General features: G+C 43.5%; 1 protein-coding gene across 7 annotated transcripts in view; it reads left to right on the top strand.

Annotated features, from left to right (window-relative positions):
* Positions 1-14,724, top strand: part of clcn3 (chloride channel 3) — a 70,261-nt gene that overhangs the window by 22,871 nt on the left and 32,666 nt on the right. For 2 of the 7 annotated variants that reach the window (XM_033651926.2, XM_033651921.2), the window contains exon 1: positions 4,259-4,640. The exons of the other annotated variants lie outside the window; for them this stretch is intronic. In XM_033651926.2, coding sequence (XP_033507817.1) covers positions 4,553-4,640 — 88 coding nt within the window. In that variant the 5' untranslated portion in view covers positions 4,259-4,552. Of the gene's footprint in view, positions 1-4,258; positions 4,641-14,724 lie in introns of those variants that run through there. 7 annotated transcript variants of the gene reach the window in all.

Genomic DNA, 14,724 nt, shown 5'->3' with positions numbered 1-14,724 from the left:
GCATCGCCACTGAATTCCTTCGATTGGATTTAGATTCACAAGGTCCTGATTCGATCCAATTGGCAATATTTTACAACACCAATTTTTGCTAGTATGAGAAAGAGACTCTCTGAGAACTAATACAGTAAATTTTACAAGGAATTTATTTTTTTATTTTTTAAAATTCAATAATAAATAAATTCAGGAGTAAAACTGAATATTTTATAACTAAATGTTGTTTCTAGAGCAGCAAGAGTGATATTAAAACAGCAAAGTCACAATATAAACTTGATATCTCATTGGAAACAAAATAAAAATGTCATATTCCTGACATCACAGTACTGAATGAAGTTTAGAAAGAATGGTGAACACAGACATCAGTCAGTATCAGTCCTGCTGTCCTCTCTGCTCCTCCCTCTGCTGCTGAGGAGAGTCACTGCCTGCACGTCACATTATGTTTTAAGATACGTGGCACACTGAGCTAAACTGTTTGACATGAGCAGTTGTTTGAGCTTGTTAATTAAATTTTGCTATTAGCTGGAAAGTAAAACGTAATATTAGCAGTGGTGGATGACAGACTACAGAAAGCGCAGATTGAAACATCACTTGTCTACATGTTTACATGTTGCTAAATAGCTGTATAGATAAAGTATTGACTTTTTTCCAAGTTGAGGTTTCATTGCACTCAGTAACAAGCGTAGTTGTCGTCAGCTCGTTATCTTCACCTCTCTGTCTCCACCACGACATGTCTTTGTGCGTAGCAGCCCCACAAGCACAGACAGCAGAAGACAGCAGGAGGAGAGGCTGCTGCAGTATGATGATAAATTACAGTAAGCTAACAGTTACAGATTAAAGAACTGGTAACTTTGAGCTTCTCAATACTACGGTCAGTAACTATTTAGCACTGGCGCCCTTTTTCTACTGGTGAGTTTAAAGCTTTACATATCTGTAAAAAAACAACAGTATATTAACAGAGGGTCAAGTCTTTCAAATGAAGATTGTTTTTGAATCGGATGAATCAGTTATTTTAACCCAGCTCTAGTTTTTTTTTCTGACGCTGTTTTGGATGTCACGGACAAGCTGCTAGCACAGCACCTGCTAATGTTTGCTCATCTTTTTTTTTCTGATAACTTTGGATTAAGTCTCTCAGGAGGTTCTTACCAGGAAATTGTCCACAGAGGTCTCTTCCTCTATAAAACAAATGGACTTGCTGATTTAAACCAGTAAAAACAAGACACAACAAAACACTAAAGGAAATATACTTATTATATTATATTTCTGACAATATATCCCCCTAAATCCTACAGACCAGACCTTTAAATTTCCTAGAGATACCAGTTACCAATCTGATACTACGAATGCTCTCTTTCCCCGGAATTTGATATCTGTATGTGTCATTGGCTGTAGCTCATTGGATCAATTTTGTGTAAGGTAGTGTGAGACCAGGGATTTCTGTAGCATTGAGTTTTGACAGATACCCAATACACTTAACAAGCTAAGCCCATGTCATTTAATCTACAAGATATCAGACATTTTTGAAAAACTGTAGTCTTCACAGTCTTTTGAGGTCTGACTGACTGGCCAAAACTTAAACATATTCAGGTTATCATCAGACAAAGAAAGCAGGATTAACAGCATCATGGAGAACCTGAGAATCTGAGTCTTGAGGAAACTTAGGAAGACCAAGTTCTTGTTAACGTTTACAAAGGTGCAATAGAAAGCATCCTGACTGAAAACATGATAAACTGCAGCGGGGTATTAAAACCGCCCAGAGCATCATTAGTACCCATCTACGGAGCAACAGTGATATGGGTGAGGTTAGGTGCCTGCGCAGAGCCCAAAGGATATTAAAAAACATTATCTAACCCAGCAACAGCCTATCTACCCTGCCGCTGTCTGGCAAGCGATACAGAAGTACCACCAGACTACAGAGCAGCTTCTCTTCTCAACTCATCTTCTGTACTTCATCATAAAACAAGTTTTTTTGTTGTTGTTTTTTTTGTGTAGCATAAAGGGACTACAACTTGGATTTCGCTGTGTAACCTTGTGTTGTAGAAAGACAATTAATGATCCTTGTCACCTTGAAGTAGTCACATTCTTGGGGCAGGAGCCACTACATTCTTTGCATTTTTGCTTGACAAATGACTTTCTGACCAACAGTTGTGGGGACGCCCTGAGAGGAGCTGCCCACTGGGGAGGTCCTCCAATAACTGCATGCTTTAAACCAGTGGTTCCCAACTGGTCTAGCCACAGGGTCCAGATTTCTCCTTTGTCATTAGTTCAAGGTCCACGCAGTTTTACATGTTAAGTATCATACTTGTGTTTGGCCATGCCGTCGAGGTAGTTTGCTGTCTCTATTAGGTAGCTGTCCATTAGTCACTCAATTTACAGCAGGAAATGGCACTTGAGATGCATTCGGAACTGACCCACAACCCACTTTTGGACCGCAACCCACCAGATGGGAACCACTGCTTTAAAGGGCTTTTTTTTCCTGTTGGCATTTGCACCACGAAAAGAAATGCTGCATTGATGTAAGCCGGCTGGCGGCTGGTATCAAGCCCCCAGGAAGTGCGCAGGGCTTTTAAGCCAGTTTTGTTGGAGCCAAACAGTAGCATTTAATCTGTTGTGTAATGCCATGGAGCCCAAAATACTTTTTATACAGACTTACATGACAAAGGAGAAGTTTGTAAATCAGTGGCTACATTTTCTTGAGCATCCAAACCCCCCGCAAAATTACTTGCTTCACTACCATAATTTCATCCATTTGGTCCGATAACATTTGGAAAGTCTAGAAGAGCCACAAGATTAAAACATTTTATCCCAACTTAAGTTAACGGAGCCAAACCACCCTTCGCTAAGTCCCGCCCCCGGATGCAGGCTGGCAAATCATAGTATAGCATTGGGCCGGCTCAGACCAGGGTCCGACAACAACACAGCTGTGCTCCATTGACTGTAATGCAATCGTTTCAGATTTCCTTCATTTTCAGGCTGGTTTTGTGGATTTGGAGCTAAATGTTGTGCCTGGGGCATGTCATGTATTAATGACACTCGTTACCTGGAGAGGTTGGAAGAAGATATACGTTTCTTCCCTGTTTCAAAACCAACATCAAACCCTGAAAAGTGTAGGGTTAGCTAGTTAGCTACTGAAGATATAGCCTACTGAATGTATACACATGCTGCTTTTGCTTTGTAATGATTATAACAGTGAAACAAAGACCGACCCTGCTGTCAAGGAGCCAGTGAAGGGAAGCAGGGAAACTTTGCTCATATTCAACCAGCTGTGTGTCATCGCAGCGTGTGCAGATGAACATTGTTTGACTTCCCCCGGAGCTCCCCGACAGTCCAGCGGCGGAGGCCCAAGGCACCAGGGCAAAGCCAACACCGTTCATCTGCACACACTGTGATGACACACAGCTGGTTAAATATCAACAAATTTCCCCTTTATATTCATTGTCTTCTGTGGCAATTTTTCAAAAAATATGATAATATTTCTTCAGGGAGTGCAGTTAGTTACAGTGTGGGCTCCATGCTAGCTAAAACAGCTTGTTGGACCATCGAAAAGGGGCGGGGCTTAGCGAAGGGTCAGTTGGGTCTATAGGGATTTGGACTTTTTCACATTCCCAAACCATGTGTAAGAAAGTTCCAGTTTGTTCAGGCCGGCAAAAAGAGCAGTAAATTCTTAGCAAAGTTTATCGTAATGAACAGAGCCCTGCCTCCAGCGCTGTATCCAGTTCTCTTTATACATCCATGGTTAGTACAGCAACGTCATTTTGCTTAGCGAAGCCTGGACTTCACTGTCAGTCCATTTATCCTTGTGTACTGTTGTTTGTGTTGTCTGTTGTTTACACAGGTAACAGGTTTTTAAAAATGGCAGTGTTGGTGCTGCTTTGGCTCGTTTGTGTGTTCGACCAAAGTATGATTGTTCCTGGTTCATGCGGTGCAGACACAATAAATAGGGGGATTTGTAGAGCAATGAAAAGTTCCTCTAGTCCAAAAACACCTAATGAATTTATAATAATGATGGCTGCAAATTATTTTTGCCAAACAATTAGTTGACATATATTTTCAGCTCTGTTATCAACATCCACCTGTCAGTAAACCTCTTCCCCTAAATGCTGTAAGACCTACCGTTACTCTTGACTTAAACCCCCCTGCACTTGCTCAGAATGGAAAATCCCATGTTAGAGCTCACCCTCACACACCCCTGTGACCCTGCACCATGGTCTCTCCTATACAGGCAGGGCTCACTGATCTCCCCTAGCAACCAAGCAGACAAGGCTGACCGGCCGGGTGCGCTCGTCTTTCCGTTAGAGAGAGTGTGTGTGTGGTGACATCATCAGCCCTAACAGTCAGCTGCTGCAGTGGAGGGAGAGCGAGAGAGAAAAGGGAGGGGGAGGGAAAGAGAACACAAACACACACACACACACACACACTCTCTTTCACTCATACACACACAAACACACACAGCACTGCTTGTCTTCCTCTGGTAAACATGGCAGCGGCAACTGACACACACGCAGCGAGCAGTGCGTAGTGAAGCTTAGCTTAGCCTAGCCTCGTCTCAGCTGTCAACATGGAGGAGGAGGACGCGGCGGCCGACCCCTATTTGCCCTACGACGGGGGAGGGGACACAATCCCCCTGCAGGAGATCCCTAAAAGAGGTACGCCACGTCCCCTCTTCATTTTCTTCCCCCCTTCCTTTCCTCACGCTGCTGTGATGACAGAGGCCGACCTCCTTCTTCTTGTACAGTGAGTGCATGTAGCCATATGGCAGGCAGACTGTGGTGCAGGTTAAGCAAACGCTGCCTTATCTGTTATACGTGAAGCATGGAAACTGGGGTACCAGTATGGATTTGAGGCTGCCATCGCTATTGACTGCATGTTCTGTGGGAGCAAACCCTGCCCAGCTCATTTCACCATTCAGCTCTCTGTTGATGATCAACCAGCAGTGTGTGTGTGTGCACGTCAGCCAGAGATAATGAGAAAAAGAGGGAGCTGAGTGAGTGAGTGTGAAGGCTTGTGCTCGGGCCTGTAAGCAGCAGCAGCAGCAGCAGCGACTTAATGCAACATCATGGGCATCCATTTTACTTTCTCCACACAGAGAGGCACAGTCAGGCTTTGGCTGCTACATATGTGAACTGGATGTTCGTAGATGTAGGCTGTGTGTTGGTGAAGCGTTTCACAGTGTTCCTGCAGTGTGAGGACACCTGTTGGCCAGATACGGAACGTCAGCTTACATCACATCACGTACAACAGGGTGCTCAGGGTGAAGGCACGCAGTCAAATACTGACAACTCTTTTTTTTTTTCCAAGACAAATTTGAGGTCTTACACTGTATCCTTGTTTGTCTTTCCTATGTGGCCTTAAGGGAGTTTTCCTTTCAGTTGCATGTGCGTGCGCTAGTTCCTCCAGGCCTTGTTAGATTTTTACGGTGAGCGAGCAGAGACAAAAGGCCCCTAGTGAGTTTAGGACTGCCTACATCCACTTTGTGTAAAGAGACTTCCTTTCTCGTTTCATAGTTTGTAGTCCAGCTTGTGATCCTCTTCTTTCTTAAGCTCTTCACCACAACTAATAGAACATCCACCTATCTATTTCCATTCTGTCAGCCCTGCATGTAGAAGCAGCTTCACTCGTATCTTCTGGAAGTTTTCTATGTCAAGATGACAGGAATTCTAGTCATCCAGATACGTTTCTGTCAATTTCCTGCTTTAAAGGAACAATGTGTAAGATTTAGGGGGATTTAGTGGCATCTAGTGGTGAGGATGGCAGATTGCAACCAGCTGAAACTTCTCCTGCTTAGAATTTCATCAGTGTTCATTGTTCAGAAGATTTTTACCAGGAGCTGAATTATTCACAGAGATCTCGTCCTCTCTAAAACAAACAGGCCAGGTGATGAAACTGGTAAAAATACTGAATAAAACTGTCACATTACAAATCAGAGTTTCGCTTATGCTGTCTGGCATATTTGAGACGGATCGCTAGCCCCGCACCTGCTAATCTGTGCTCACCTTTTCTCTCTGATAACCTAAGATCCAGACAATCAGGAGGTGTTTGCTTATCCACAGAGGTCAAACAAACGCATCTGGTGATTTAAACCAGTAAAAACACAGAATGAAGCAGTTTCATGTTAAAAAAAAAAAAAAAGGTGTTTCTCTGATGCTGCCCTTTGCGGAGGGGCTGCTAACTACGATGGCTGATGCAAAAACGTTAATGGCCCTATATAGAGCCAGCATTTGGTTGGTCTGTTCTGGGCTACTGTGGAAACATGACGGTGCAACACGGCAATCTCCGTAGACAAAGACCCGCACCCTATGTAGAAATGACTCATTCTGAGGTAACAAAAACACAATGATTCTTATTGTCAGGTGATTATACACTAAAGAAAACTTATTATATTAAATGGACTAGCACTTCTATTGCCCGTTTCTAGTCGTTCGAACACCCAAAGCACTTTCACACTACCATTCAGCACTTTGTCCTTGTCTTAACTATCTGAAACCAACTGGTTGCATGTAAGCACAAACACAAATAATGCACGTTTCAGACTTTGATCCAGTTATCTGTCAGCCTATTCGTGTGACTCTGGGGATTCCACCAGTCTGGTCATCAGGCTGGCGTTGGTCAACATCAGGGCTTCTCAGCCTGTAAGCAGGTTGTTGAGGTCAGTATATGATGCCGATCACATGATGGCTGAGCAGACTAACTCCACTTCAACCACGCTGATCCAGGCCATCCTAGCCAGATGCCTCTAAACCTCTCTGATCTGATTTACTCAGCAGTAGTAGAGTAGGTCCAATTCAGGGGAATGCAAGGGTGGTTGTTAGACTGAAAACCTGGAATTTCTCCACCCATCAGACACAGAAACGTCTGAGCAAGCACTTGTCTGATGGTCATTTCCCACCTCATTGATCATAGTAACATAGCAAGGCCATGTTCATTCAGAGAAGCTGTATTATTGACTGTCGGCAAGCCTGCGCGTGCACTGACGTGGCTTTTACCCCTGACGCAGGCTGAGCAGAATCGCCGCGTCACTGTACTAATGCACAGGGGAAAGAAACAGAAGCTTCATTTTGTGAGCGTGTCTTTTGTGTACGTGTCCACTGAACCGTCGGGGCGTGATGCTGGCGATGTGCTCACATGCAGCCCCCTTCCGTTTCTGTTTTCCGTGGCATCACCCTCGCTTAGCCTCACACTCCTGATTTGGCTGATGGGTGCCAGTAGTGCAGCATCATCAGGAGGCCTGATTTATCTCATCAGTCAAATTCCAGTTTCCCTTCCAAATAAGCCACACTCATTCTGCTCTGCACTTGTGAGCTGGAAATGTTGCAGTAGTGTGGTTACCGCAGTGTGGAGCCGCAGTCTTATCTCTGTGCTCTGTTGTCTTCATAGACTGACACTGCTGGATTATTGTCAGTGAATGTTTTCTCTCTCTTTCAGGTGCAGATTTATTTAAACATTACAATTATGCCTTTGCTGAAGCGCTCAGTTTGCAGCACTCAGATTTTCATTGCTGGACACTGGCTGGAGACTTTGCAAAATCCCTTACTTACATTTTTGTTCCATATTTATGTGTATTAGCAGTCAGCATTTCTACTACTACTGTATGTGTGGTGTGCTTCCTAGTGAATTACCTGTTGGTTTTGGCTCAGGTTTGTTCCACATTTCTCCTGCGTCAGACCATGAATCACCTACAGTGGCCCATAAGGGACAGAAATCTCTCTGACAAATGGATATTTAGCATCTGTTGTCTTTGATTAATGAGTCTGCCATAAAGTTTTCTCAAAGCTTGAATTCTTTTCTGTCCCAGGTTACAGAATGTACAGTTCAGGGACCGGGTGCACCAACAGGGCTTAGACAAGGTTTTAAGCTAAGTCGGCTATAACCTGGCGTTTTAAGTCTGACTTAATAGTTTCAAGGGATTGCACCATCTAGACGTAAGCCATCTTCTTGTTAAGAGGGTGTAAATATTAGACCTAATCAGAAGAAGTTGTAAAGTCAAAGTCTCTACATATCAGCAGCCTTATACACAACACAAGAGCCACAAACTTTAAACAAGAAGACATATTAGCTTCCCTGCTAAAGTCTCCCTTCTATCCAGCTAACTCACAAACATGAACACGTCTTGTCCACTGTGCTACATTACAGAGAAATACAAAACCGTACTAATGAACCTTCATTAATATAGGCTTATATTTTATCTACAATTGCACGTCACACACTGAGCGAGCCGCCTGTTAATGACGCTGTCGGCTAATGGGCATGTAGCTACTTCCATGTTTCAGATGATACATCATGTTTGTAGTCGACCAATGAAGATGAGTTTACATATCACCTTGGGTTCGTCCTTCACCTTCTCAAAATGATCCCACACTTTGGATTTCCTGCCCGACATGTTATTAACTAGCCTGTGGAATAACCGCAGGTACCAGCCCTGGAAATTAGAGGCCGTACACATGCCTCGTCTTTAACCGCCTGAAATCCTGAGTGCAGAGCTGATCTTCTTCCAGGTGCTGTTTATAAGTGTGTAGGCCTATCGTCCGTGGGACAGATGTAAAGCTCTGGGTAGCCTTGCACTAACATGATCAACTTTTCCGTATTTATCACAGACTGGATGACACTGAATGATTGGTTTGTAACGTGACTCCTGTCTGACTGCTGAGCATGGCCACTTCCTGTGTCTGTCCTTTCAAATCAAATTCCCACATGGTCCAGACATATAGGTTCTGATATATTTTGACAAGGCGTAGCTCCTAACAGAGTTTCACTTTTGTTTTGTTTTTCTGCCATGCAGCGACCAATGAAATCATGCAGTCTAATGACCTTTCTGGTCAACTATTGAGGGAATAACCACGGTGGCGTGTTCACATGAACATGCGTCACTAAGACTGGGCATAGTTAAGATTAGGCTTGTGTGGTTGGTATACTAACCTTAAATTCATTCAGAAGACTGGTCTTGACAATAATGGACGTAGCAGTCAGGACCAGACTCAGTAAAGACCAGATGATGGAGCACGGTTGAGATTTGTTCATGTTGACTCATGTAGACTCTTTTAACTAATGAATGAATGAAATCTTTATTGTCCATTATGGAATTTGTTACATGAGCATACACCAGGACACACACCTAAAGGTTCACCAAGATGGACCGCAGAGTCATTACCATAATCGTCTCATTAAATGAGTGGTTTGAAAGGCCTTTTAAAAAATCAATATAAAATACAGTGTCTTCAGTCTGTATTAATCCCTGGGTTTTTTTCAGGAGACATTTTGGCTATCTTGACTCAGACGGGAACAGGTTGTTCAGTCCCTTCAGAGCAAGATTTATGATGGTCACACTTCTCTGGCTGCAGAAGTAACTGCATCAAGCAAAGTTTTATATCCTGTCCTCATCTCTCTGTCCAGATTTTTTTCCTGATGAAAAGATCCTTCCAGAAGCTGCTCCTCATTGCTGTCTCTTCTCTCCTCGCTGTAGCCCTCATTTATCAATCTAACCTACAAAGCAGTGCAGATTGGAGCACAGAAGGCATATCTCACCAATCGCAGCGTCAGAATGATCGGGCGTTGATAAATGTGGCAGCTGGAAACAATTGTCGGTTTAGAGGCTGCACCTCATCGCTAGAGTTTACAACACGGAAAGGAGAAGGAGAAGGAGAAGTAATTAATATGTGGCTGCAAATACTAAGATGCCAGTCAGAATATGGTCTACAAACAATTCTCCAACTCAGCCAGATTAACTATGCTGCACTGCAGTCCCACTCTGATTCAAACATTCGTACATGATCTGAGACCTGACATGAGATGTGGTGGTAGCATCTGCTCTCGTCCACATTGATAAGTGTCAAGCTTTGCGTGGAAATGACCGTACACAAAGTTTTCTGTCGTCATGTTTGTTTCGTAAATTAGGGCCTTTGTGTCCAGGAGCACAGCTCTGCTTCAAGTTAACCAAAATTCCAATAAAGGTTTGTTTTGGTGTGAAATGCAAGCTTCCTTCTGCGCAGTGATATGGTTTGCAGATTTAGTTTGGTAGGCAGAAAATAGTTCCTACATGAAACTGCTCACAACAAGGTCTGTGGATTATCTTGGGTAACCAGGTCATGATTTCTGCAAAGAGACATTGCTGTTGAGTTTTTCAAATGTATTTTTAAGCTTGTGTCATCTAGTTCTATTATATTGGAGAGAAGACAGACATCTCTACGGCTGATATCTCCAACATTCAGCAGCGCAAATCGACTCTAGACTAAGAGGGACAGTACGTACTTTTGATTTGGGGGTGACTGTCTCTTTAAGGGTTGCAGGTCTTGCTTCATTTCGACGTAAATAGCTCACTCTCTAGTGCTTACTACGCAGATGTACAAACTGATGACTCAGAGGAAAGTCGATCGTATAACCACGTAAACATTTCCTTAAAACACTTCAGTAGAAAGTCACACATGGCTCATAGCTCACACTGTTTTTATTTTTGCCCTCAGGTGTCTGGTCCGTCTGTTGACAGGTTCAGAAAGGTCATATCTCTGTCCTTTAAAAAAAAAAAAAAAACATACTGCTGTTGTCGAGCGAACGACTGAGTCATCCCACCTCCCCTTCACTTATACACACACACACACACACACACATACACACACACACACACACGTATACACACTATCTCTGGACAGTCCAGACTGTAGCCGTCACTCTCACATCAAAATGGAGAATGATAGTATCAGCCTCCCTGCCAGGCCTGACACTCTCTCTCCTGCTGACTCCACAACAGCAGCTTACACAGTCACTTTCCCTTTTTACTCTCCGAACAGTAGAAGCGTCGGCTGGTCAGAGGAAAGCTACACTCGGCAGTTTTGTCCCTGATTCCTACAGAAATTCTCACCAGCGGATTTATTTCTCCTCTCCCACATTCCATCAGACATCAAAGGCTGTGATACGAGCTAATAAGCTGTACTTTCTCTCAAAGGCTGTGTCAAGGCCCATATTAATGTGGGAAACAGGATTTAACTTCTGCTTATGCCTCAGTTATTGGGGAGAGAAATGTGACTAGTATGCAAGAGCATTTTTCCCAACTGTATATAATTCGGCATCATCTGATTCTCGCTGCTTATGATCTTTCTCACCTGTTCTGGACTCAACTTCAGGAGCATTTAGTTGTGTAGCTCATTTTGGAAAGGGTGATGTCGTGTTTAATGGAGCCATCGAAGGGATTTTTATGTTTAAAGCAGATCAGAGGGTCAACAGCTATGAATGAGGCCTTGTTTTAAAGTCATGACCCTACCCCAGTTGTAGTTACGCTCAGGAGATTTGCCGTTCAAATGGCCACAAGATTATTAACATTCCTGCATTGACACCTTTTATCTTCAGCGGTGTGAGAGCCACTAAATGAAAGCATGTGGAGGTTCTTTTGTTTCATACTGTTACACATCACAGCAGTCATTAAAAGGCACGCAGGGCGGGAAGTTAACCGTCTTTTTGTTTGTGTGCTCTTAAGTGCCACTTTGGCAGAAAACCAGCAGTCATTAGGCGGTTCCTTTTTATCCAGACGTTACATTTATCTGGTGAAACAGTTGAATGTGTGGCCTCAGTGTCTTATCACAGGATGATAGAAAGGTCAGCAGCAACATGTCTTGACTAACCACATGGCACTGAGTGAATGAATGAAAGATTGTAGCAAGGGAAATGGAGATGTTCTGTGACAAACGAACCATATAACAACATTTATACAGCCTTGTTTCGATGCTACATGCATAACAACACGGGATGTGGTATGAGTTTATCTTGCAGGGTGTTTTCAAAGGACGAATCAGTGTCTGACAAGAGAAATATTTGTTTAGAGAAGCAAGATTAGTTTGTCTTGAGAATTGAAATTGCAGTTGTTTAAAGCGGTGGTTCCCAACTGGTGGGTCGTGGTCCAAAAGTGGGTCGTAGGCCCATTCTGACTGGACCAGAGGTGACTTGCAATTTTTACGTACAGTGAATTTCCAGCACAGAGCTTTAATTTTGAAGTGCTGTTTTCTGCTGTAGAGTTAGTGACTCACAGACAGCTACTGGACAGAGACAGCAAACTAGCTCAAAGACATGGCCAAACGCAAGTATGATGCTGAATGTATTCAATCATGGGACCTCGAACTCATGACTCAGGAGAAATATGGACCCTGTGGCTGGACCAGTTGGGAGCCACTGGTTTAAAGAGTTACCCAGCACCATCTGAAAATGTTATTCTTTTGATACTGGTAATTGAAGTCTCAGCAGCGTCCCTTCAATCTGTCAACAAGAAATGGTCTGTGCTTTATGGCTTGGTGTTAGTTTACTCTTGTATAGTTAAATGCAAAATACATGTAAATGGACCTGCTCTTGAATAGCACCTTTCTAGTCACCTGACCACTCAAAGCGCTTTCTACACTATGAGTCACATTCACACACAGGTGGCCGAGGCTTGCATACAAGAAGCCACCTGCCACACCGCTTTAACACACTCACACACTGATGGAACAGCAGCAGCAATTTGGGGTCAGTTTCTTTTAGGATACTTCGACATGCAGACCGGAGGAGCCGGGTATCTTCCGATTGTTGGATGACCCGCTCTACCTCTGAGCCGCAGCCGTTCGCATGTCAGTCACCGGGGCAATTGTTCTGTTATCTCTTGGCATACGTCAAAATTTGACCACATCCTTTGCCTTGTTATCTCTCAAAATCATAACCTGCCTGTGTATTTCAGTTTCAGTATGTTACAGATGCTTACGAAGCTTTCACTAGGAGACGCTTGTTTGTCAGTGCCCTCTCCTGGTTCCTCCCGCGGTCACATTTCTGCCATATTTGTCCTGATTTATAAAAATTTTTACACCTATTCATTACCACAACTTGTTTCTGGCACTGTACAGCATGTTTAAGTTCTTTCCAATCTTAAAATCTACTGTTTCCTCCCGTTGGTGCCTCCTCCTTTCTTCTTTGTCCATCTGCGGCCATGGCTGCTGGTAGACCCCTCGTCTCAGTGCTGGCTGTTTTTCACTTGTGTAATGGGACCGCTCTTGTGGCTGTTTGAGAGGACTGGGATTGCCCTTCTCTGCAGCGGCGGGATACCCAGCTATCCTCCAGAGACTGTGGTCTCCCATTCCACCTCGCTTAAACATAGAGGACCCAGGGGTGTGTGGGCCAGGGAGGGCAGCCGGCTGTGGCTCCCTGGTGTAGAACAAGCCTGTAGCCTTGCCTCCCCTGCTCCTTTTGCTCAAAAGCTAGAACAAATCAAAAGTATTTAACTTAAAGATGGTGTTGCAATACTCACTACTTTGTTATTTTCATGCTTTAAAAGTCACCAGGTGCAGGAAGGACTGCCAGACCCTTTGCTTTGGTTTAGAGATCCTCACTATTTTTGAGGTCTTAAGGTTGGTAAGTATGTCTAAATGCCATTTCACCACAGTTTCCCTCAATGTGGTTGCTCTCAGCAATATTAGTAAGCCCGGATACGTCCTTTGCTCAGTGCTTTCACAGAGCAGAGATCGCCCCAGCAGCAGTACATGAGCTCTGTTTGTCATTTGTCATCATTTGGCTCCTGCTTTGTTTCATTTGGTGGAGTCAGATTCACTGTTAACACACACACAGTAATTACACCCATTTTTCTTAATGATTAATCACATAATGCTGAATGTACACAGACAGGAGAAACCTGCTGTACTTGTGATGTATCACTGAATTATGGTGACTAACAGTGCATATTTTTCTTTGTTCCTTTGAGAACTTAAACAGAAGCTTTAACTGTGGCTCTGTGGCTCCCATTTGTCTTCATCACACACTGTACCGCCTTTGTGTTGCACATGAAGACGCACATATTTGCGTCGTCACCAGTGGGAGGATTAGACTCAGCTTCTCGGACCAGTTTAAATGTGCAAGGACGGGCTCTCCCTAATTTATCAAACACACTTTATGCCAGATTATACACAAGCGTTTTAAAGTTGATGAGATGGCCCTCTTATTGGAAGAGACTTAGTGAGTTATTAGGATGATAAATAAGAGGATTATAAAGATTTCTGATTATCCCATTGCTGACTCAGAACTGTGTCGTAAAATATTACAGATTTCACTTTCTTTTATAAAAGAAACTTGTCATCATGCAGCCTGGGAAGCATAATAGAGTGCCCCAGGAATGAGTCCTAAACCTGGACATGAGGTAGCATCTTAGCACTTCTGGTTTCCTCGTATCAGAGTCATTGGGTTTTTGATGCCTGAAATAAAGTCTGTGGTTAACACAAGATGAAGAGACTTCGAAGCTTTTATGTGTCTTAAAAAATGCAGTCGCTAACAAGTGGCTAAATGAGACTACAGAGCATCATCACGCCAAACACGGCTTTACAGCCATGCTGTGGGGACGACGTAGAGTTATGCACCCGTGGTGTAGTTTGTTTATGGCTTAACGTTACCATTTTGGCTTAAAAAATCATGAAAGTAGTGTTCATCAACAACTCAAGAGAACCAGGGCCACACTAACTTGCATGTCAGTCTTCAGAGAAACATCATCCTCTGCGGGAGCCATGAGATCCTGTGATGTTTTCCAGATAACAGGCAGAGAGAAACGGCCTTACAGCTGCTTCTCCTCGCTCAGTTATGCTGTGTATGTTTGCATGTGTGTGCTGATGTGACTCAGTATGATTTCTTTCCTTATCTGTGCGTCCACCCAGATCAGATCAGATCTAACCAGAGACAGTCAGTGTCTCGTGTCATTGTTAAGAGCAAAGTCACTGTAATCATCTTTTTATAGTATCAGCA

Source organism: Epinephelus lanceolatus, chromosome 22 (genome assembly GCF_041903045.1).
Source record: "Epinephelus lanceolatus isolate andai-2023 chromosome 22, ASM4190304v1, whole genome shotgun sequence".
Lineage (NCBI taxonomy): Eukaryota > Metazoa > Chordata > Actinopteri > Perciformes > Serranidae > Epinephelus > Epinephelus lanceolatus.
This window is presented reverse-complemented; position numbering and strand designations above follow the sequence as displayed.